General features: G+C 39.7%; 1 protein-coding gene across 1 annotated transcript in view; it reads right to left on the bottom strand.

Moving 5' to 3' along the window:
- Window positions 1-3,707: 3,707 nt before the first annotated feature.
- The window catches only part of LOC139914453 (uncharacterized), a 39,896-nt gene continuing 20,610 nt past the window's right edge, over window positions 3,708-22,993 (bottom strand). Inside the window, exons 3-13 of the mRNA XM_078288066.1 lie at window positions 22,578-22,649; window positions 21,788-21,861; window positions 20,805-20,910; window positions 15,521-15,663; window positions 11,868-11,918; window positions 10,620-11,357; window positions 7,834-9,862; window positions 7,177-7,353; window positions 5,749-5,922; window positions 4,896-4,942; window positions 3,708-4,433 (exon numbers count right to left, since the gene is read on the bottom strand). Coding sequence (XP_078144192.1) covers window positions 3,904-4,433; window positions 4,896-4,942; window positions 5,749-5,922; window positions 7,177-7,353; window positions 7,834-9,862; window positions 10,620-11,357; window positions 11,868-11,918; window positions 15,521-15,663; window positions 20,805-20,910; window positions 21,788-21,861; window positions 22,578-22,649 — 4,141 coding nt within the window. The 3' untranslated portion in view covers window positions 3,708-3,903. The remainder of the gene's footprint in view (window positions 4,434-4,895; window positions 4,943-5,748; window positions 5,923-7,176; window positions 7,354-7,833; window positions 9,863-10,619; window positions 11,358-11,867; window positions 11,919-15,520; window positions 15,664-20,804; window positions 20,911-21,787; window positions 21,862-22,577; window positions 22,650-22,993) is intronic.

Below are 22,993 nucleotides of genomic sequence, written 5' to 3'. Positions count from 1 at the left end.
ACATAATGTACAGCCTTGATCCCTTGCCTTGCGATGTCATCGATTCCCTTCCCCTACTTTTCAACAGTGATAATGTAAAATAATCTAATGTAATCTAATAGTGATTACTGTTTTGTAATTATGTAATTTCGCCCCTCTGTGCACAATTTCTCCTCACCCCTAAAACAGAAATCATGTCTGACAGTGAAACCACGGTGAGGCTACAGGTTACTAGCCGACTGACGTTACTTTCTTCTGGTTTGGCTACCAACCACACACAAATTTGGAGCGGGTAAAATTTTTTTGATAACAGCGACCTCTCCGATTTATGGGAAATCACTAAAGCTTGTGGGTAGTGTAGTAGGAACTCAGGACTAAAACACATTTTCTTAACAGCAAAATTGAAATCAGATTGACTGATAGATTCTACAGGAACTTTTAAAGTTGTTTCACAATCTGATAGCTCATGGTAAGTGTACCCTCCACCGTGAAAACGTTATGGCCAATAATCAAATTCCTCATGGCAAAAATAAATCTGAAATTTATTTCCAGAACCCAAATTTTATAGAATAATAAAACATGTGCTCGGTGCAAAAGAGGGATATAGCTTGGCCTACTTTACTTAAAATGACAACCTAAAAAGCATTACCTCAACATAATAATTTTCCATTACCAACAACCTATAAAACATTTAGTCCTACCTGTATTAGTACCTATACAGACATACAATAGAGCATACTATAGAGACATTCAAGCTAGGCCAGTGATCTAATTAAGCAGACAGTTACAGGAAACACACAGGAAATGCACATCACAGAAGCACAGAAGCTAGCTCTAGGCCTCATATGAGCAAATAAGCAGACATGAGCAATATCTTTCCCATTATTATTAAATCTTTAATTAGATGTGGCATTTGTATACTGCAGACACATAAAGCTATTCTTATACTAGGGTTATGATTAAGGTTATCTAAAGAAACAAGCAGGCAAACATGATAGCAACACACTAACTCAGACATACACATTTATGTACATGACTAAGTACACAGAGCATAATAATCATACCCATGCAGATGAAGTGAAAAATCCTCCAAATATGCTTCTTTCACGAGTGGTTCTCTCTCTGATGCACGCTGTATTCTCAGTGTCAGCAGCCTGCTTGACTTCCTTCCTTTCAGGCAGAGCAAGTGGAGCTTTCACTTTCACTCATTGATCCAGGCTGCATAACAACAGGCAGATAATGTCCTCACTTGAATAAGGACTGTAGTATTTAAAGTTGAGTCACAATTCATGAAGATCAATAAATCATTAACTGATATGGGGTCAGCATCACCACTATCCACCCCAAATGAAAAAGCACGAAAAGAGTTTAAATCATATCTTATCATACTTTATGGTAGTTTTTACCTCCTACAGTATCACTATGTATTTCTTTAATGTTACTATAAGATCTGATCTTTTAGCTGTTACATTTTTATAGTATCCTTCTAAATGTTATTGTCCCCCACATAATGAAAATGGGGAATGGGGGGAGTATTGACTGGGCTGTGTCCATCTGTTAAACATGATATTTCAGGTGATATCTTAGACACCACTGGTCTGATTTTGACCAAACTTGGGGAGATGAAGCATCTTCACACTGTGTTCTGGTGTTTAAAAAACTTTACTGATTGGCCCAATGAGAATGCTATGATTAAATGTAAAAATTTTCACTAGTACAATTTAAGTTCTATAACACAAAACTTGCTAAACACATCCATCTATCCTTAGAAATTACACTGATTGGCCTAATGAGGCTGCTATAATTAAAAGTCAAAGTTTTCAGCTCAGAAGTGATATCTCATTCATCATTAGTGTGATTTTGATGAAAGTTGGCACTTAAAAAACATACAGATTGGCTTGATAAAGGTAAACATTTCTAACTATGAAAGGCCATAACCGTTACACCACCTGTCTGTTAGTTAATGTTCCCGTGGTTTGAAAAACTCTCCTCCAGTCTTCTGAATGGGTACAGCAGAGGCCTAAAGGTTAGAGAAGCGGGCTTGTGACCAGAGAGTCGTCAGTTTGGATCCCCAGACCGGATCCCCAGACCGGCACCGATCCTGAAAGTACCCATGTGGGAATAACCTCAGTTTGGCAAGTTGTGTGCCTTGTGTCCACTTTGTCCACTTCTGAAATCACAGTGTCTGACACTTCACCCAAACTGCTTTAGCTGAGCTGCTTAATGTGAAGCAAAGTAGTTCTGAAAAAGAGCATGACCTTCCCTGGATAAATTAATGTTGAAAAAAATGTTGATTTATATTATGATCTTCCTGCCAAGTGCCACCTGACTGATCCAGCTGTTTTGCTAAACCCTAATGCTGGTGTCTGTTAAACAGTTAAGTTATATTACACCATGGTGTGACACATGAATGCAGTAATTTAGAAGTGGCTTGTCACCAGGCACATCCCACTCTCCAAGGTTGAAAGTACACATGTGGGAATGACCTCAGTTTGGCAAAACAAACTGAGGTTAGTTGCCTCTGTCTGTGCCTTGTGTCCACTTTGTACTTACATTGTATTGTTTCAACCTTATAACTACATTATGTATCAGGAAGATTTTCACTAAGTGCTAAAATTGCAGCTGTAAGAAAAACACATTTCAAATGTGAGTTTACAGACACTAACATGATTTTACACATCTAATATAACTTTACAACATAATTTTACACATAGTGATTAATCATGGTTGTCGATGATGAAGTACATGAAGAAGTCCAAAAGACCATAGATTGGAACAAATGGTTTATTCAACTGCATATCCGACAGGTTCTGCAAATATATGCAGAACAAGTCAACAGGTTACGTTACTAATTGTAATTTTAAGAAGGCAACCAGTTGTGTGAAAAAGGTTACATTTTGACAGCAACTTAACCAACCATGGTTATGTTTAATGAGTTCAGTTCAATTCCATTCAAATTAAGTTCAATAAAAAAAAATTAAAAAAAATTCAATTTCCATGGCATGCATTAAAACATATTTAAGTCACATTGAAATAAAAATGACTTTAATTTTGATAGCTAACTTTCCACATCATAACACACATTTAACAATAAATGCCCAAAAATGTATAAAAGGTTTATTTATATATCAAAAGCATTATTTTAACTTCCTGGAAAACAGCGTAGTTTTGCAGATTACTTAATGGCGTACCAGTAGGCATACATAAATATTCCAGCCAATAATACCATCAGAAGTTTTTGAACCCCCCTCCCCTCCCATCAAGTAAAACCTGCAACTTCAAGCTTTCAACAGTCCCTCGCCACGTTATGTCCCACCCCAACATCTTGTATTAACTAGAAATATGTTGAATTACAGAAGAAAGACACATGCGGTTTCCTTTGTGATTTTAAAAGAACAAACACACTGTGTAGATATAAAGATTTACCTATACATGTGGTCAGCTTTACTCCTGTCCATATGCTCATGTCAGTAGAGCATTTTCTTCCTGGAACTGACCATCAGTGCTTATGAGATTTACTTTCATCAAGACAAATTGCCATAGAAATAAACATATGTTGAAAATCTTACAACAGTTAACATCAACTCACACAAACAACTTGCCCACTGGCTAAAGAGCAGACTGTTTCAAATTTGCAAACAGGTGAAAAAAAGATTTCTCAGGATCCTTTTTCTAAGTTCTACTAAAACTTGTATCCCTTTTTTATATCGACTTCTGAACAGGTGAAGAAACAAAATAATATAGTAACATTACTCATCGCGGTATACATGCATATGGAAATGAAGATGCCACATCAAATCTGCTGCCTGCAGAGCTATGGAAGTGTTACATATGGAGCATAAAACAATCACTACCCCACTTTTTCCCATAAAAGAGGGATTGCAACGATCACCACCCTCATTTTTACAACACCTTTTCCCTTTTTTACTCTATCGGACACAGAGACACTGAGCCTTTCTTAAACCAGAAGCCTGGGTAGAGGGGCTCAGTGAATTTGGCCTTGAAGGTGTGTATGTGGCTCAACTTTCCAGATGAGACACTGTAATAATCCAGAGTGCCACCTTCCCAGTCCAGAAACAATGCTATTTTCTGGGAGGGGTCAGATACTTTAATACTGGTTACCGTCTCATGCCAGGCAGTGTATTTTTTCTTCGAGCAATTCAGACTCCAGGACATCTCATTGCATCCCAGGCCACAGCTCCTGTCCCATCCTCTTCGATTGACTCCTCGATATGCCACTCCGATGCCGACCGTCCCTCTCCACTCCACCTCCCAGTAGCACAGGCCGGTCAGACCCTCTTCACAAAGCACCTGAGTCCTGTTAAACCTGTCTGGGTGGTCAGGATACGGGACGTCCTCTTCCACCTTCTGTTTACGTTTTGCTTTCCTGTTCCCTTCGGACAGAACCAGCCTTCTGCTTGCTGTGTTTTCATCAAGCGTCAGATCAACACCATCTGATAGGGAGCCGGAGAAACACATAATTCAGTATTCATGTCAAGTTTAGTTTATTTGTACAGTAAAAACAAAACGAAGTGATAAGAAAACCACCATTGATGAATACGATGATAAAAACAGAGAACAAATGCTAATTAGTCACTTTTACAGGTGAGAGAAAAACCTAAAAAAAACAACAATGAGCTTAACAGCTTAAACATCTCACCTCAACACAAAACAAAAATAAATGAACAAACAAAACAACAAAAAATCAAGGTAACAACAAAGACAACTATATTAGATAACAGAATTAAATGACAACAAAAACAAACATTTGAACTGATCTTGCATGAAGTATCAGTACCAGTGAAGTTTTTTCAGTTCCATTTTTGACCCTCATTTTAAAGTTAACCTTGTCAGTGATCAGCTTGGTGTCTGAAGGCTACTGAAATAATGAAGAACAGTTCCAGTAAGAGACTTACACTTCTTCAGCCCTGGCTTTAACCGACGCTCGCCACCATGGTCCAAACTGTACAAAATGCAGACATGTGTTAGACACAAACATCTGGCATAACAAAATGAACTGAGTCTGGACTGATGCTCATATTCAGCTATTTCTTCATGTGTTCTTAAAGCCACAATAAAACCACATTTTGAGAGCATCTTGCTCGGTTAATGTGATGTATTTCCTGTTGAAACAGGATGTTGGGGCAGGGGAGGGATCATTCAAAAGTTTAAACCAATGGGATGTCAGTTAGGCAGAGAAAGGCAGTTTTATTTGATGGGAGGGGAGGAGAGTATTAACACCAGAGAAGGTAAATTACAGCATAGAGCGCAGACATGTCCATCATGCTTAGCTAAAGTTACAAGGACAGGAATCAGATTTGTTTCAACTTCCCTGGCTTCCAAAATCTCTGACCTGGCAGGATGACAGGTTACCAAAATCTGTCCAGTAAATGAGCTACTTGTGTGTCCATGTGACTTTTGTTTACAAGCCCTGGTTTGCTTGAACTTGGTCAGTGTGAACCTAAGTCCAAGTCAACTTTTCCACTATGGTTTATAAAATTAACTGAAGGTGTGATCGCATCCCTCCTGCCTCTCACTCCCTGTTTGTAACAAACACACACACACACACACACACACACACACACACACACACACGATGACAGGGTGGAACAGTACAGAGATGCTGTACCCAACGGTCACAGATTTGATTCCCACAACAGCCACGTGTCCTATCAAAATGTCCTTCAGCACCACACCGAACCCCTAGCTGCTCACTCAGCTGTGTAAATGTACACACAGATTCACACACATCCCAACACCTCACTTTACCTGAGTGTCTCCAGGCTGAATTGTTGATCTTCAGCTATAGCAGAGAGCATCGTCACTCCAGAGTCTCCTGGGTGATTGTAGCTCAGATCCAGCTGTTTCAGTTTGGAGGTTCTGGACTTCAGAGCTGAGGCCAGAAAATCACAGCCAATCTCTGTCACCTGACAACCTGATAGCCTGCAGACCACACACACACACACACACACACACACACACACACACACACACACACACACAAAAGAGACAAACTCCCCAAATTAAGGTTTCCTCATCATTTTGTCACCGGGAACCTTTACAGGACTGGCTTCTTTATCTTGTTATTTTCAATGGAAATGATGCACTGTTCAAGTTTCCAACAGTCCAGAGAGCTTAGCATGTGTTTAGCCCTCAGAGTGCCAAGCACCAGAAGCACAAGAACACAATGCTTCAATTAGGTTTTCATTAGTCACGCAGCAACTAATGAAAATCTGTTTTTTCAATTTCAACAACAATCTGTTATTTCAACAACCTGTTGTTCCAATTTCTGATGCTGCAATTGCATCTAAAATCTGTGGAGTTATGATTGTAAAATCTAATGGAGTTAGGTGAGAGTGAATATGTCATTGGTGTTATTACTTGGGCACCCCACATTACTATATCATTCACCCATCATTTTAGGGTTTAATCACTTCTGCAGCTATCACAGACAATTTGTTCATGTTTGCATGCACCAAATAAAAAAATGCAATATTCCCTATAGTAATGGTGAATGTAGGGGTGGACAATATGACGATATGTGAAACTAATCTCACCTCCCCTAATCTCCCCTTCCAGTAGTAACGTGGGGTTTCTAAAAAGCAAAAAGGTTAATCATGGTAAATGGATATCCATTATAGTTTTGCCTTTTTAAATGACTGTCATGCAAGACACTATCAGTTGAATGTATTTGTGAGGGATTGTTAGCAGGGAAGTTACACAGTGGAAATTTGGTGAAAGCCAGGAATGTAAATTGTGCATTGTAGGCTCCTACAATACAGTACATCACACTGTCCATGACCTCCATGTGAAGGCTAATCACAACAAAACTTTAACCACCCCTCGGTGAATGTAAACTCATTCATTATCAAATAGTAAAAGGCATGGGAATGGCTTTAATTCTTAATCCTTTCTACCTCTCTCCTCAGCTCTCATTACCTTTAACATGTCTCTGTCAGACATGGTTATTATAGGGATAACTGGTTTGTTTTGTTACCTATATTGTCAAGGCACAATGGCTGAGATCCTTGCACTCCTTACTGTTGGTGGTTTGTATTTTTGGTGCTCCAGGAATTTAATCCTATTGTACTGCTGCACTCATTGTACTGTAAGTCGCTCTCGGATGAGGCTAATGGCCTAAAACGTAATAGTTTTTTGATGAAAAATGTAAGTATATTTTGAATATAAAACACTTACTTGAGAATCTCCAGTCTGCAGTATAGACTCTTGAGGCCACCAGAGAGCAGCTCCACGCCTGAATCCAGCAGGTCGTTGTGACTCAGGTCCAGCTCTGTCAGATTAGAGGAGCAGGATCTGAGGACTGAGGAGGCCAGACCTGCACAGGCTTCCATGGAAAGGTCACACCAACTCAGCCTGTGAAAACATGTAAAATCAGAAACCCATTCAGAAATACAGGCAAACTATTGCTGGTTGCAAATAACAGAGTATCTCTGAAAAAAATAACAGAGCATCTCCGAAACAAAAATGTAGTTACTGCATGAGTTTGTTTTCAACCTTGTCAATATCAACGGTTTGAACTATATTGGGCATCTACACTAGGTGGATATTCAGTCAAAATGACAGACTGTCAAATTCTAACCAATTTCATAATCTATATGGAATTCCATCTTTAAGTAATTAAATGGAATATTCCAAATTCAGAAAATATTTCAATAATTTAATGTTAATTTTTTTGATCCATACTGCATATTGACCTATCGACGAGCCAACTGCAGAAATTACTGCAACTTCAGCTCACTGTCCCAGTTCATGTGCTATTGACTGTATAGCAACATAAATAATAGCAAAATAACATTTGCAAGAGCAAGAGGAATAATATTTGAAAATACTTACAAAGCAGTTGTGGAGACTTTGACCACTGGCAGCATCCCCAGAAGAACCTGCTCTGATTTCAAGTACTTTTTCAGATCAAACACATCCAGCTTCTCATCTGATGTCAGCAACACAAAGGTCAGCGCTGACCACTGGGAGGGGGAGAAACTTTCATATGCGAGACTTCCTGAGCGCAGGTACTGTTTGATCTCTTCCACAAGAGAATGGTCATTCAGCTCATTCAGACAGTGGAACAGATTGATGTTTTTATCTGCATTTTTGAGCTCTCCCCTGATCTTCTCCTTGATGTACTCAGTTGTTTTTTTGTAGGTCTCAGAGGTGTTTTCTGTCTTTTTGTTGGTCTCAGAGCTGTTTTCTGTCTTTGTCAGCAGCTCTTGCAGAGGTCTCTGATTGGTCTCCAGTGAAAGGCCAAGGAGGAAGCGGAGGAACAGGTCCCAGTCTCCGTTATTGTTATCTAAAGCCTTGTCCACGGCACTCTTGTAGAAGTCGGATGCAGGCAGGTCTGCAACCGTGGAGTCTGGTATGATAAGCACATTTTCACCTTTGTTAGTGAATGTGAGAAAGACATAAACAGCAGCTAGAAACTCCTGAATGCTCATATGGACAAAGCAGAACAGCTTCTGTTTGTACAGTCCACGATCATCTCGTGAGATCTGTGTAAATAACCCAGAATACACTGCAGTTGCTGTGATATCAATGCCACGTTCTGCCAGGTCTTCTTCAGTGAAGACAAGGTTTCCTTTCTCCAGCTCTTCAAAAGCCAGTTTCCCCAGACACAGAATGGTTTTCATGTTCTTTGTATTCAAGCATGAATCTGTCTCAGATCTCTCATCTGTGTCGGATCTCTCATCTGTCTCAGATCTCTCATCTGTCTCAGATCTCTCATCTGTCTCAGATCTCTCATCGGTCTCAGATCTCTCATCGGTCTCAGATCTCTCATCGGTCTCAGATCTCTCATCGGTCTCAAATCTCTCATCTGTCTCAGATCTCCCATCTGTCTCAGATCTCTCATTGGTCTCTGATCTCTCATCTGTCTCACCTGTACTATACTTGATATTACCCTGTCTGCATTGTAACAAAAGAAACTGCATGTACATGTCAGTCAGAGTCTTGGGCATCTCTCCTTCTTGGTTTGTGCTCATCAAGCCCTCCAGAACTGTTGCAGTGATCCAACAGAAGACTGGGATGTGGCACATAATGTAAAGGCTCCTTGATTTCTTGACATGTGAGATGATTCTCTCGGCCAGGTCCTCATCGCTGAATCTCTTCCTGAAGTACTCCTCCTTTTGTTCATCATTGAATCCCCGCACCTCTGTAACACGGTCAACATTTTCAGTCGGGATATGATTGGATGCTGCAGGTCGGGAGGTGATCCAGATTTGAGCTTTGGAAAGTAGATTTCCCTGGATGAGGTTTGTCAGCAGAGTGTTCACTGAGGTTGGTTTTGTCACATCTGTCCAGGGCTGACTATCTCTGAAGTTAAGATCAAGCCGACACTCATCCAGACCATCCAGGACAATCAGAATTCGGTAGTTGTCATAGTTGGAGATTTCTGATGTCTTCATTTCCGGGAAGAACTGATGAATAAGTCCCTCCAAACTGTGTTCTTCCTCTTTTCTCAAGTTGAGCTCCCGGAAAGGAAATGGAAATGTATAAAATGTGTCCTGGTTGGCCACACCCTCAGCCCAGTCCAGCATGTACTTCTGTGAAGCAATTGTTTTTCCAATGCCCGCTATTCCATTTGTTATCACAGTTCTGATTTCTTTATTTTGTCCAGATGCAGGTTTGAAGATGTCAGAATATTTTATAGAGGTTTCTTGTCTCACTGGTTTGAATGATGCCTCTTGAATCTGTGTGGACTCATGCTGACTATTTACCTCTCCACCATCTCCCTCTATGATGTAGAGATCGGTGTAGATCTTATTCAGAAGAGCAGAATTTGCCTGCTTAGCGATCCCCTCTGACACACGGAGAAATTGCGCCTTTAGCTGAGATTTGAGATTCCGTTGGCTGACAATATGAGGCTTCTCTGTATGAAAACACAACATAAAGGAAATGAAGAGATACTGCAGATGCAAAATAGTAAACAGTTTTGATGAAATGTTAGTTTAGGGTGCGATCACACCTGCAGTTCACTTTCTTGCATTTTTGTATTTGGTTTGTTTAGGTTCACACTGCCTAATTACAAGTGAACCACAAAAGTAACATGGACTCAAAAGTAGCTTGTTTATTGGACAGTTTTAGTAACCTGTCATTCTGTGAGGTTAGAGATTTTGGCAGTGAGGGGTCAAAACAAATGTGATTCTTGTCCCTGTAACTTTAACTGAGCATGATGGATGATGTCTGCGCTCTTTACCATAATTTACCATCTCTGGTGTTTCTACCAGTTCATAGCACACAACAAAATAGCTGAATATAAGCATCAGTTGACACTGCTGTTTGCCCTCGGGTCATTTTGTTACCTTGCAAACATGCATAACTGCTATAGATGTCAACATCCGTCTCCTTATACCCATAAAACCTTGCATTTAGGGGTTGTTTCCTGTAGTGTGTGCAGATTACATTCTCACATAAGTTGCACCACAGTTTGTATTTTCAGGTGGTCTTGGTGCGGTTATTTGGTGCCACCTGAGATCCAATGGCATTGTTCTCACCTGACCAAACATGCCTAAATAAGTAAACGCTCCTGAGTTTGATTAAACCTCTCCATACATGCTTGGTGTGAACGTACCCTCAATTCTGCTTGATGAAGCTTTGACAGCCTTCATGTTCACCCATAAGCTTACCTCGTATTTCCGTCACCCTGTTGACAAATTCACCACGGAGCTGTTGGGCAGCTGAAGGTTGGGAGGTTATCCAGAGACGGGCAGAGGGAAGCAGATTCCCCTTGATGAGGTTGGTCAGTAGCACATCCAGTGAGGCTGGCTCTCTGACATCAGTCAAGGTGTCCTTCTTGTCAAAGTCAAGAGGAAGTTGACATTCATCCAAACCATCAAAGATAAACAGAACTTTGAGCTCTTCATAGTTGGAGATCACAGATTCTTTGGTTTCTTTAAAGAAATAATTGAGAAGTCCCAACAAACTGATTTGTTCCTCTTTTTTCTGATTTAGTTCAGAGAACTTGAGTAGAAATACAAGTTCTGTGACATCTTTTTCTTTACGAAAGATTTTGTCCATCATCCAGTCTTTAAATGAAGCTGAAGTGTTGTTTCCAGCCCAGTCTCGTGTGAATTTCTGTACACAGAAGGATTTTCCAATGTCAGCCTCTCCAATAGTAAGCACAGTTCTGATTGTTTGATCTTTTTCATGTTTGAAGATGGCAGAGATCTGTATTGCTGATTTCTTCGATTTTGTCTCAGTCTCTCCTGTTGCATGTTGATCACTGACCTCACCACTCGTCTCCTCTTTTATGATGTGTTCTATATTTTTCTGGTTAGGATGAGGTGTGTCTACAACTTGAGGGATTTTGTCAATAAACCTTTTCTTCAGGTTTGATGCTAGTTGCTGCTGGCGCTTCATAGACTCTGAATAAAAAAAACAGCACATTATTGATTATGAGGGCTTGGGAAACATTAAGTAAATTACCTAACAGCCACTGCAGTGTTTTGGACATGGAAAACTAAAATAGTCGAGATTTACTGACGACTTTTATATCTTAATGACGTAGTACAAATCTTAAAAATTAAATCCTTATAATTTACTCAGGAGGCAGTTTTGTTGGCTCATTTACTTATAATTTACACTACCAAAATTCCTTGATATCATACCAGCTTTTTCCTTTACTTGCTGATAAAAATTAAACCAAAAAGACAAAATATTTCCAATTTGACATAAAATGATGCTGATGATCAGGTAATCACTGTTACTCAATCCTTGGGGATGTATGTGCTAAAACGTGAAGCCATTCTACCAAGTCAAAATATCTATTAAACATATCACTGACCACTGTCATGATAAAATATTGTGTCTATTTTGAGAGTATTAGCTATAAGAATATGTTTTAAGGCACTGTCAGTGCTCAGCTAGATTCTTACCTCGACATTCTGTGACTTTATCAATGAACTCAGGAGGAATCTTCTGAACCCCTGAAGGTCGGGAGATTATCCAGAACTGAGCAGAGGGAAGCAGTTTCCCCTTGATGAGGTTTGTCAGTAACACATCCATAGAGACTGGCTGTGTGATATCAGTCAAGTCCTCGTTGTTGTGAAAGTCAAGAGGAAGTTGACATTCATCCAAACCATCAAGGACAAATGTTACTTTACACTTGTCATAGTTGGGAATTCCAGCTCGTTTGGGTTCCTTGAAGAAATGATGAAGCAGTTCTTCCAAGCTTTGAACTTCGTCTCGTCTTGAATTCAGCTCCCCGAAATGGAGTGGAAATAGCAACTCTGTGTTTTTGTTGTATTTTCCTTGTGCCCAGTCCACCATGAACTTTCTTGCTTGAAATGTTTTACCAATATCAACCACTCCTGTTGTTAGCACTTTTTGCATTTTCTCTCCCTGTGAATGTTTAAATATTTCATCATATTTGGTTTGTGTTAGTTGTCGTTGGCCTTCCTGGTTGTTTTTGACTGATTGTATGATGTAGAGTTCAGTGTCAATATTTTTTTTATGCATTTCCTTTTCATGCTGATCCAGGATTCTCTTCTTCAGATCTGCTGCCAGTTTCACCTTTGGCTTCTCTAAAAGAATAAAGAACATATAGTACAGATGATTGAGGGCCTTCAAATAAAGCAGTAAATAAAGCAGTAGTGAATGTTTTCTATTCTGGAACAAAATGATGGCTGTTATGGAATACAGTGTCATATGATTTATTGTGTTAAACTTTTAATACAAAAATGTATGGAAGCCCAGAGAGGCAAGAGAAAAATAATTGCAAGATTGTTTTTGGGGATCCAATCTCTAAGTTCCATCAAGTTTTTTTTCTCTCTATCTTAGTATAATGACTTGATAACAGGTGAAAAAGTGCTTTGCCAGGATCCCATTACTAAGCTTTACCATTTTTTTCCTCTTGTTTTTATTGCAATATATTGACTTACGAACAGGTGAAGGAAGAAAATATAATATAGTAACATTACTCATCATAGTATAGAAATGCATATAGAAATGAAGATGCCACATCAAATCTACTGAATGACTGATGTGCTGGTAGATGATGATAATATAATCATAGATGTGATTTTTGCTGCAAATGCTAGATATCAGTCATTATAGACCTGAAATTGAGACTTCCGTGATTCATGCAAATGAATCACTCAAAAGGAAAAAAAAAAAGGGGGGGGAGGGGGGTGTTAATGTAAAAGCATTTGGCCATTGCCATTTCATGAGAATTGGAAATGTAACTGCAGAGTTACACAATCTTTTTCTTTCTTGAAATTGAAATTGCCATTTCAAAATTATTAACCATAAAGGCAAGTCTTTGAAAATCAAATGCAAAATGGATTTTCTTTGAGAATGAGCATACTACTAGATCAAAATTCAGTAAATTGGATTATTGAATTACAATTTTAATGGTTATAATCAGGGCTTGACATTAGCACCCGCGCACCCGCCAAATGCGGGTAGAATTCAGCAGTGGTGTGTAACACAGTCACTCTTACTAGTTACTTTGGCGGGTGTAATGGGAGGCGAACAGACGGGCCCGGTGAGCGAGCGACAGAGAGACAGCGAGCGAGCGAGCGACAGAGAGACAGCGCGCAAGATACAGAGAGAGAGAGAGAGAGCGAGATACAGAGAAAGAGAGCGAGAGAGAGAGCGCGCAGAGCAATTAGGGGCTGAGCGAATCAATGCGCTACATGCAGTTCTACAATTAAATAGTGGAAAAAAAAAATATTGTGGCGGTCAGTGCTGATATTGTGGCGGCCCGCCACAAAGTTTTCTATGTGTGGGAAACCCTGGTAGACTGGTAATCGTGGTTCCGTTGGGTTCAGCTAGCCAAATGCCAAAGAGTGGAACCCGCCTCTCCCCCATCACAGGAAGTTGCGTTTCGTCTGACATGGCGTATTCCAGTCCTTGTAACTTAAGCTAAGCATAATGGATTGTCTGCACTCTTTGCTGTAATTTAGCTTGTCTGGTGTCCAGTGTTTCCCCTATAGCAGTGTTACGCCGCTGCTGAAATATGACCGCTGCTGCTGAATTATTATTTTTTTTACGAGAGGAGAGGAGAGGAGAGGAGAGGGCTCCGTCTTATCTCTTTAGAAACTAACGTTATATATATGCGCTACGGACGCTTCATATCCAGGCCAATTCACACACCTGTGAGTAAAGCATATAAACGAGAAACTTTGCGCTTACGTGATAATATCAGCACAACGATTATAACAACAAGCACCGGGTAGATGTCAACAATGAAGCAAGCAATGCTGATCACGGATTCAGGATTATCATTCGCCGAAGGGAAAACAGTCCTGCAACTTCACGTGAGTATCGCACAGTAACATTACAGCAAACGCAATCATTTGATAGGAATACGCAAGGAAACACATATCTGTGAAATAAACAACATTTGGAAGATCCATCTTGATACAAAGATAGCATTCCACATGCACCGACTGTTTTCTTCTTCCTGGAGGCGGGCCTTACTATGCGCGAGGGCCACCGTGACGTGCGAAAGCTGTCAATCTCAAAGACAACTGACAGATTCCCTCACAGAGATATTAACATTACATATTATTTGGATAGGATTCCCTTAAAGAAACATCATAAATGTATGTTATTTTATCATTGAAAATGTCATTACATTTTAAGTAAATTAACACGGTTTGATAATACAACAGTGTGGTGATGCAAGTTAATTCTGGAAAAAAGGACAGTTAAGAATGAATAATTGGAAGAATGAATGACAGCTAGCTAGCCGCTAGCTAACACCCAGTGGGTGATATGGGTCACACATAAACTAATAGCTTGTTTGTCAAATCACATGTTTGAATTTTCAGATGAGTTTAAAAGGCTGGCTGATCAAAAGAAGAAAGAAGTGATGACCGTGGTGATGAGGAGGAGGTTAGTTGGGTAAAGTTAGGGGGGAGGGGAGGTGGGTCTCTCTGCTGTCTGGCAGCAATGTTTTGAAAGGGGAGCAAATGGATACACAATTTTTTGGAGATACCAAGTTTTTAAGTGGTTTTACATGTTGCCAAATACAATTTTATTGACTGTATCTCCTACTAGACAGGACAGGCGGTGAGGCAGGGAAGCTCAGATGTGAGTGGAGGCCAGAGCAGAGGAAGTGAAGGAGAAGCAGGACAGGAGCATAGAGGAGAGGAGCAAAGTGCAGCTGCTGCTGCTGTTGCTGTACCAGGAGGAGCAGAGGTAGGAGGACCAATAAGAGCAAGACCGGCTGCCGCTACAGCACGCCCAAGTACTCATAGGCAATCTGGTTTTGATCCGGGGTGGATGGAGAACCCAAGATTCAAGCCTTGGCTGTAAGCTGACCATGGTGAGTACCACATCTAACATATGGAGCAGTTTGGGGCTTGATCTGTCAGATGTTTTAGCAATCATATCAAATCCAATTTTTGTGCAAAAAAAAAATGTTTCTCACGCGCGCTTAGCGCATGTGCTTCACCTCTGCTGCTACAACTCCATCCTAGGGGAAACACTGGGTGTCCATACCAGTTAAGAACACATTAAGACACACCCTCAGTTTTGTTTTATGACGCTTCGTAAAGCAAAACCTCACCCATAAGCTTACCTCGTATTTCCGTCACCCTGTTGACAAATTCACCACGGAGCAGTTTGGCGGCTGAAGGTCGGGAGGTTATCCAGAGACGGGCAGAGGGAAGCAGATTCCCCTTGATGAGGTTGGTCAGTAGCACATCCAGTGAGGCTGGCTCTCTGACATCAGTCAAGGTGTCATTGTTGTCAAAGTCAAGAGGAAGTTGACATTTATCCAAACCATCAAAGATAAACAGAATGTTGAGCTCTTCATAGTTGGAGATCACAGATTCTTTGGTTTCTTTAAAGCAACGATTGAGAAGTTCCACCAAGCTGATTTTTTCCTCTTTTTTCTGATTTAGTTCAGAGAACTTGAGTAGAAATATAAGTTCTGTAGCATCTTTGCCTTTGCCAATGAGTTTGATCCTGCCTATAGCCCTAAATAAAGTGTTTTTTGTGTTTTTTGCCCAGTCTCGTGTGAATTTCTGTACACAGAAGGATTTTCCAATGCCAGTCTCTCCAATAGTAAGCACAGTTCTGATTGTTTGATCTTTTTCATGTTTGAAGATATCAGAGGCCTGTATTGCTGAAATCACTGGTCTCTTCGATTTTGCACGATTTTGTCCTGTTGCATGTCCATTATCAACCTCACGACTCCTCTCCTCTTTTATGATGTGTTCTATGTTTTTCTGGTTAGGATGAGGTGTGTCTACATCTTTAGGGATTTCTTTAAAAAACCTTTCCTTCAGGTTTGATGCTAGTTGCTGCTGGCGCTTCACAGACTCTGAATAAAAAAAACAAAAACAAAACAAAACCAGAGTTGAGCACATTATTATCAGGTCTAAACAAAAGATAAATTAAAATAGCTAACAGCCACTGCAGTATTGAAAAACAACCTGGATCAAGTAACAAAAGTGGTCCTTTAAACATGGTAAACTAAAATTGTTGAGGTTGTGCAGAGTTATAACTGTTATATCTAAATGAAGTGGAGCGAGGGAGGATGAGGGGTAAATGCACAGTCACTTTTCTGTCCCTGTTGAATTGTTGAAAAAATAATAATAAAGAAATTCATAACTATATATATGTATGTATATATATTCCTTGATACATCATTGTCATAGATACCATTTTTTTCCTGCACTTGCTGATGAAAAATAAAACCAAAAAACAAAAATTTCCAGTCTGGGTTAGTGATGATGATGACAATGATGCTGATGTAATCAGATAATCACTGTTTCTCTATTCCTGGAGGTGTGTGTGCTAAAACATGAAGACATTAACCAATTCAAAACATCTCTTTAAACATGCACTAACCACTGACATGATGAAGAATTGTTTCTGTTTTGAGAGTATGAGTTATGAAAATATGTTATAAGGCACTGTTAGTGTTCAGGTAGATTCTTACCTCGACATTCTGTTACTTTATGAATTAACTCAGGAGGAATCTTCTGAACCCCTGAAGGTCGGGAGATTATCCAGAGCTGAGCAGAGGGAAGCAGTTTCCCCTTGATGAGGTTTGTCAGTAACACATCCATCGAGGCTGGCTGTGTGATATCAGTCAAGTCCTCATTGTTGTGAAAGTCAAGAGGAAGTTGACATTCATCCAAACCATCAAGGACAAATGTTACTTTACACTCGTCATAATTGGAAATTCCAGTTTGTTTGGTTTCCTCGAAGAAATGATGAAGCAGTTCTTCCAAGCTTTGAACTTTGTCTGGTCTTGAATTCAGCTCCCCGAAATGGAGTGAAAATAACAACTCTATGTTTTTGTTGGATTTTCCTTTTGCCCAGTCCACCATGAACTTTCTTGTTTGAAATGTTTTACCAATACCAGCCACTCCCTTTGTTAGCACTGTTCGGATTTTCTTTTTCTCTGAATGTTTAAATATTTCATCATATTTGGTTTGTGTTAGTTGTTGTTGGCCTTCCTGGTTGTTTTTCACTGATTGTACGATGTAGAGTTCTGTATCAGTTTCATTTTGATGCATTTCCTTTTCATACTGATGCAGGATTCTCTTTTTCAGATCTGCTGTGAGTTTCTTCTTTGCATCCTTCACTAAATTAATAGAGAACATATAGGGACTTAAAAAAAAACAGTAAACAGCAAATGTTTTCTATTCTGGAACAATACAATGGTTGTTATGGAAAACTGTCATATGATGTATTTTTATTAAACTTTAAGTTAAATGGATGGAAGCCCAGAGAGGCAAGAGAAAAACAATTGCGGGATTCTCTTGGAGATCCAATTCCTAAGGTCCGTCTATTTTTTTTTTTTTATACCTATCTCAGTATAACGACTTGAGAACAGGTAAAAAAAAAAAGCTTTGCCAGGATCCTCTTACTAAGTTTGACCAACTTTTTTTTTTCTCTTGTTTTTATCTCAACATATTACGATCAGATTAAGAAAGAAAATATAATATAGTAACATTACTCATCATTGTATAGAAATGCATATAGAAAACATAGCTGCAAGTGGCCATGAAAGAGGTTCAAACCTTGACTGACTGGAAAAGATTTGTTAGTGGTTCTGAGGCAAAGTTGTAGCATAAAGATATGTGTAGCAAGTTTTGTGTAAATCAGACTTATGGTGTAGGAGTTATGGCCTTTAAAGCCCCCAGGCCAATTGGGTTAATATTTGTTGTGCAGCATTTCCACACAACTTGTATTGCTATTGCGAAACTTTATGCTAGGCCGTCGCACTTTTCTGGCATTTGTGATGCCCCCTATTGGCTGATTTTAGAATAATTTGACACATATGGTTCAACAGATTTTTGAGACTTATTTAGTACGTTTTGTGATGATTGGACAAATAGTTTTTGCGTTATAATCAAATTTGTTGGCATTTGTTGTGCCCCTTATTGGCCAAATTGCATGAAATTTGGTACACGTTTGAAATGCCTTTCCAGACAAGGCTGCCAAGTTTGATACTGATTTTGCAAATGTACTTTGATCTACAAGTTATTACATGGTTACTATGCCATAGATCATGGCCACTTTCACCAATGACAACTAAACTTCAGAATTTGACTAGTACGTGGTCCTAGAGCATGAGTACAAAATGTCATGCAATTTCATCATCCGGACTACAAGATACAGCTTTCTGGCCTTTGTTGTGCACCCTATGGGTCGATCTTATAATGGCTTTGCACACATGGTTATGCAATATATTTAAACATGTTCACCAAGTTTCATGATGATTGGACAATCTATCATGAAGTTATAAGAAAAACAGCTAACGAGGAGGCAATCTCAGGCTGAATAATGGAGTGGTAACGAAATGGCCATTCAGGCTGAATATCAGGCTAAAACCAGTGCTCGAAGTGGGCCGGTACTCATCGGTAGTACCGCAGTACCGGCACTTCTACATTTTACTCTTTGGCATACCGTGAGTTTTTCTTGCGCACCGGCACTTCTCAAACGCTGCCGGTACTCTTTTCTGCTCTCTCCCAATCAGGATGTCTGGGTGATTCATGGCCCTAAATAAACTACATTACCCATCACCTGTTTCGCTCTCGCCTGTCTGCTTTTCCCTGTCGGCGGCTGGTAGAGTGTCAGTAATGTCTCAAGAATGAGGGAAGCAAGGTACTACTAAAAGTTAAACATTTATTGAAACAAATGTTTCTTGTTATATTGGGTGGGTTCCGAATTGAAGAGGAGATCCTAATGATTCTTAATGGGCCTTACAGTGATGGTCTACCAGGTACGTTTGCCAGTTAGTACGCCAACACAAACTTGCCAGAGTTTTAAATGCAGTTTGGTGCAATGTCCTCTCTCTAAGAGAGAGAGAATGGAACGGCTAATCAACGGTTCGGTACTTTATGAAACTGCCACCATCAAGTGAACTCTCTGGGAGCTGGACAAACTTTCCTAACATGTAAATGTTTAAAGGAGAGAGACGCTGATGAAACAGCAGTCAAAGAACCTGACAATAAATGAATAACAGTGTTTGTCCTCCCAAAAATGTCTAGTGCTTGCTGAATTTATGCTACCATCAAATATTCAATCAGATGACATAACCTGTCTGCTGTTTTTTTTGGAATAGCCTACTTGGTTAATCTAACACAGCAGTATATTTCTTGACTGAATTCATAACTAGCCTACTCTAATTTTTTTTCTGTCTAACTCCCTCTTCTATCTGTGTCTGTCTCTGCTGTGTGAGTCCATAGGCAACATGGAGTGCCAGTTTAATAGCAAGAGACCACCACATGTCTCCTCCGATAGATGTGGAGTCGCCTTGTCTTCATCCCCCCCCCCCCCCCCCCCCAGCTACTTACAGTTCTCCAATGCAGGCCTGATGACTTCATTGCACCACACACCAAAGCTAGTACGGATGGTCAATTTTTTACTCTAATAATTGAAATGGTTGTCTCCTTGATGAAATAAATTTATGTTTTGAACATCAGCAATATCTCCTAGTATGTTTAATTCACTGTAGAATTTCAAAATGTAATACTTAATGATTTGCTGATACTGGCCGATATAGCTACACACCAAATGTTAATAAGCCGGCACTTATTTTTTTCCACTTCAAGCACTGGCTAAAACGGTGTAGGAGCAGATGTTAAAAATGTTTTTCAAAAAATTCTAAATGGCGGGAAAATATTGTAGGCGGACTTTAGTGGTCCTTGATGCAAATTTGTAGAATAAGGATAGCTGGATATGTGTAAGTTTTGTGTAAATCGGACTAGGAGTTATGACATTTCAAAGTTGGATGTTTTGACCTTTCGTTATAGCGCTCCCATCAGACCAAAAAATGTCAGTGTGCAGTTAGATTCTTACCTCGACATTCTGTTACTTTATGAATGAACTCAGGAGGAATCTTCTCAACCCCTGAAGTTTGGGAGATTATCCAGAGACGAGCAGAGGGAAGCAGTTTCCCCTTGATGAGGTTTGTCAGTAACACATCCATCGAGGCTGGCTTTCTGATATCAGTCAAGTCCTCATTGTTGTGAAAGTCAAGAGGAAGTTGACATTCATCCAAACCATCAAGGACAAATGTTACTTCACACTTGTCATAGTTGGGAATTGCTGCTTGTTTGGCTTCCTCGAAGAAATGATGAAGCAGTTCTTCCATGGTTTGAACTTCGTCTCGTCTTGAATTCAACACCCCAAAATGGAGTGGAAATAGCAACTCTATGTTTTGATTGGATTTTCCTTTTGCCCAGTCCATCATGAACATTCTTGCTTGAAATGTTTTACCAATATCAGCCACTCCCTTTGTTAGCACTGTTCGGATTTTCTTTCCCTCTTTCCACTTTTTAAATACTTCATCATATTTCATTGGTTTTAGTGGTTGGTCCTCCTGGTTGTTTTTGACTGACTGTGCGATGAGTTCTGTGTACATCTCATTTTGATGCAGTCCCTCTTCATACTGATCCAGGATTCTCTTCTTCAGATCTGCTTTGAGTTTCTTCTTTGCATCCTTTTCTGAATTAATAAAGAAAACACAGTACAGATGATACAGGAACTTCACAGTAAACAGTGAATGTTTCCTATTCTGGAACAATATTATAGCTGTTATATAAAACAGTGTCATAAGTCATAAGATGTATTAAACTTTAAGTGAAACGGTGGCCGACGGTTGCAAATGCCCTTAACGGCCCAAAGCAATTGCATTAGGAGAAATGCGCTGCAACTTCAGAAACGATGCAAATTCCAAAAAACTTACAAAAACCCAAAGCAAATACAACAACAGAAACATGCTGCAAATGACGAAATGCGGTGCAGAATGCCAAAGCAAATACATTAACAGGAAACGCACTGCAAATTAAAAAATGACGCAAAGTCAAAAACGTCAGATTTTTTTTCTCCCTATCTCTCTAATGATTTGAGATTAGGTGAAAAAAGTTTTGCCAGTATCCTGCAGCAGCAGCATAATTCTCCCACTCTCTCCAAACCTCCAGAGGAAAGGGTGTCTGTGGAAGAATGACTGTTGTGGTAGTTCTGGCTGCTGAGAAAATGACTTACGGGCCGTTAGACAATGATAATAATCATGTAAAAGCATTTGCCATTGCTATTTCATTTTGGTAGAGAAACAGCATCAGAATGTGGAAACGTAACTGCAAATTTGCACATTTTTTTCTTTTGAAATAAAAATTGCCATTTGAAAATTATTAACCATAAAGCTGGGCAAGTCTTTGAAATTCAAATGCAAAATGGATTTTCTTTGAGAATGTGCATATTAGTACATGAACATTCAAAAGCAAATTGGATTATTGAATTCCAATTTGAATGATTTAATGCTGCAAACACTGAAACATTGGAAGCTGATATTGCAGTGTCACTACAAATTCATAAAACTTACTTTTCTGAGTCTTGCCTGATTGGTCTCCCTGGGCAGACTGGCCTCCGGGAAGTGCAGATTGCTGTGTGACGCTTCTGTGGTAAAAACGACAACAAGTTAGGCACACACACACACACACACACACACACACACAGACTTGTCCAGGGTTAGTAATTGCTACCCTTGCTCAGTGGCCTCAATTAAAGGAAAAATCGACCCTGAAACACTTTTGTCACAACAGCTATTGGTGATGTACATTGCATTTCAGGGTCCAGTTGGTGGTGTTGTTTGGTTGTGTATTTTTCTTAATTCCATGGATAACTGGTCAAGATATTTCCAGTGCAACTACAATGGAGTTTAATTAGCAGAAAATATTTCAGCGATCTAAAACTTTAATGATAAACGTCAGGTTTTTGTGTCAGTCTGTCAGAGTCAAAGAACAAGGGCTTCTTTCTAGATTTACCATTTTGCACCGACAATCGTACGGGGAAAAATCCATCGTAGAAGAGGCAGAGATTCCAGTTTCTGTACCCACAGTAGCACTCAATAGATCAGAATGCAATGCAGCTACAAGACGTTGTGTTTTCAGTAAGGGGCACGACGCTCATTTTTTCTCCCCTGGAAGAACTCGCTCTCTTGCTCTTACTGTCAGTATTGCTATTGCTGTCTCTCCACCTACATGTACTGAATGTAGCAAGTTCAGGCTCTGTTCTGTAGGGGTTGTCAAAAGCACTCCGGGAAATGTAGGAAACCACTAACTGAACTGTATTTCTCTGTAACAACACACACCCATATTGTCAACAGTTCCTACCTTGGCTCGTTGGACCTGTTGCTGTTCATGGAAACGCTGCTGGATAGGTCTGGTCTCTGCTGCTGTGGTGGGCTTCAACACAGAGATAAGATAATTTACATTGACAAACTTAAACATCACTGCTCGGCTTTGAGGTGAAATACATGTGCCTTGTTAATTTGTTTCACTTCGTGTTTTCCACTCATGTTCTCTCTCACCGTTTCTTTGAATTTGTCTCTGTATCAACACACCAACACCATCACAGTTTCCTACCTTGATTCAGTCTTTAAATCTCCTTACCTGAAGTTGAATGAGTCATCCTTGGACCTGTCACTTTTCTTTTTTTATATATATATTTTATATTTAAAATTTAAAAATTTAAAAATTATTTTTTATATTTTTTGGAATATGCAAAAGACACAATACAGTGCAAGACA

The sequence above is a fragment of the Centroberyx gerrardi genome, chromosome 14 (assembly GCF_048128805.1).
Source record: "Centroberyx gerrardi isolate f3 chromosome 14, fCenGer3.hap1.cur.20231027, whole genome shotgun sequence".
Classification (NCBI taxonomy): domain Eukaryota; kingdom Metazoa; phylum Chordata; class Actinopteri; order Beryciformes; family Berycidae; genus Centroberyx; species Centroberyx gerrardi.
This window is presented reverse-complemented; position numbering and strand designations above follow the sequence as displayed.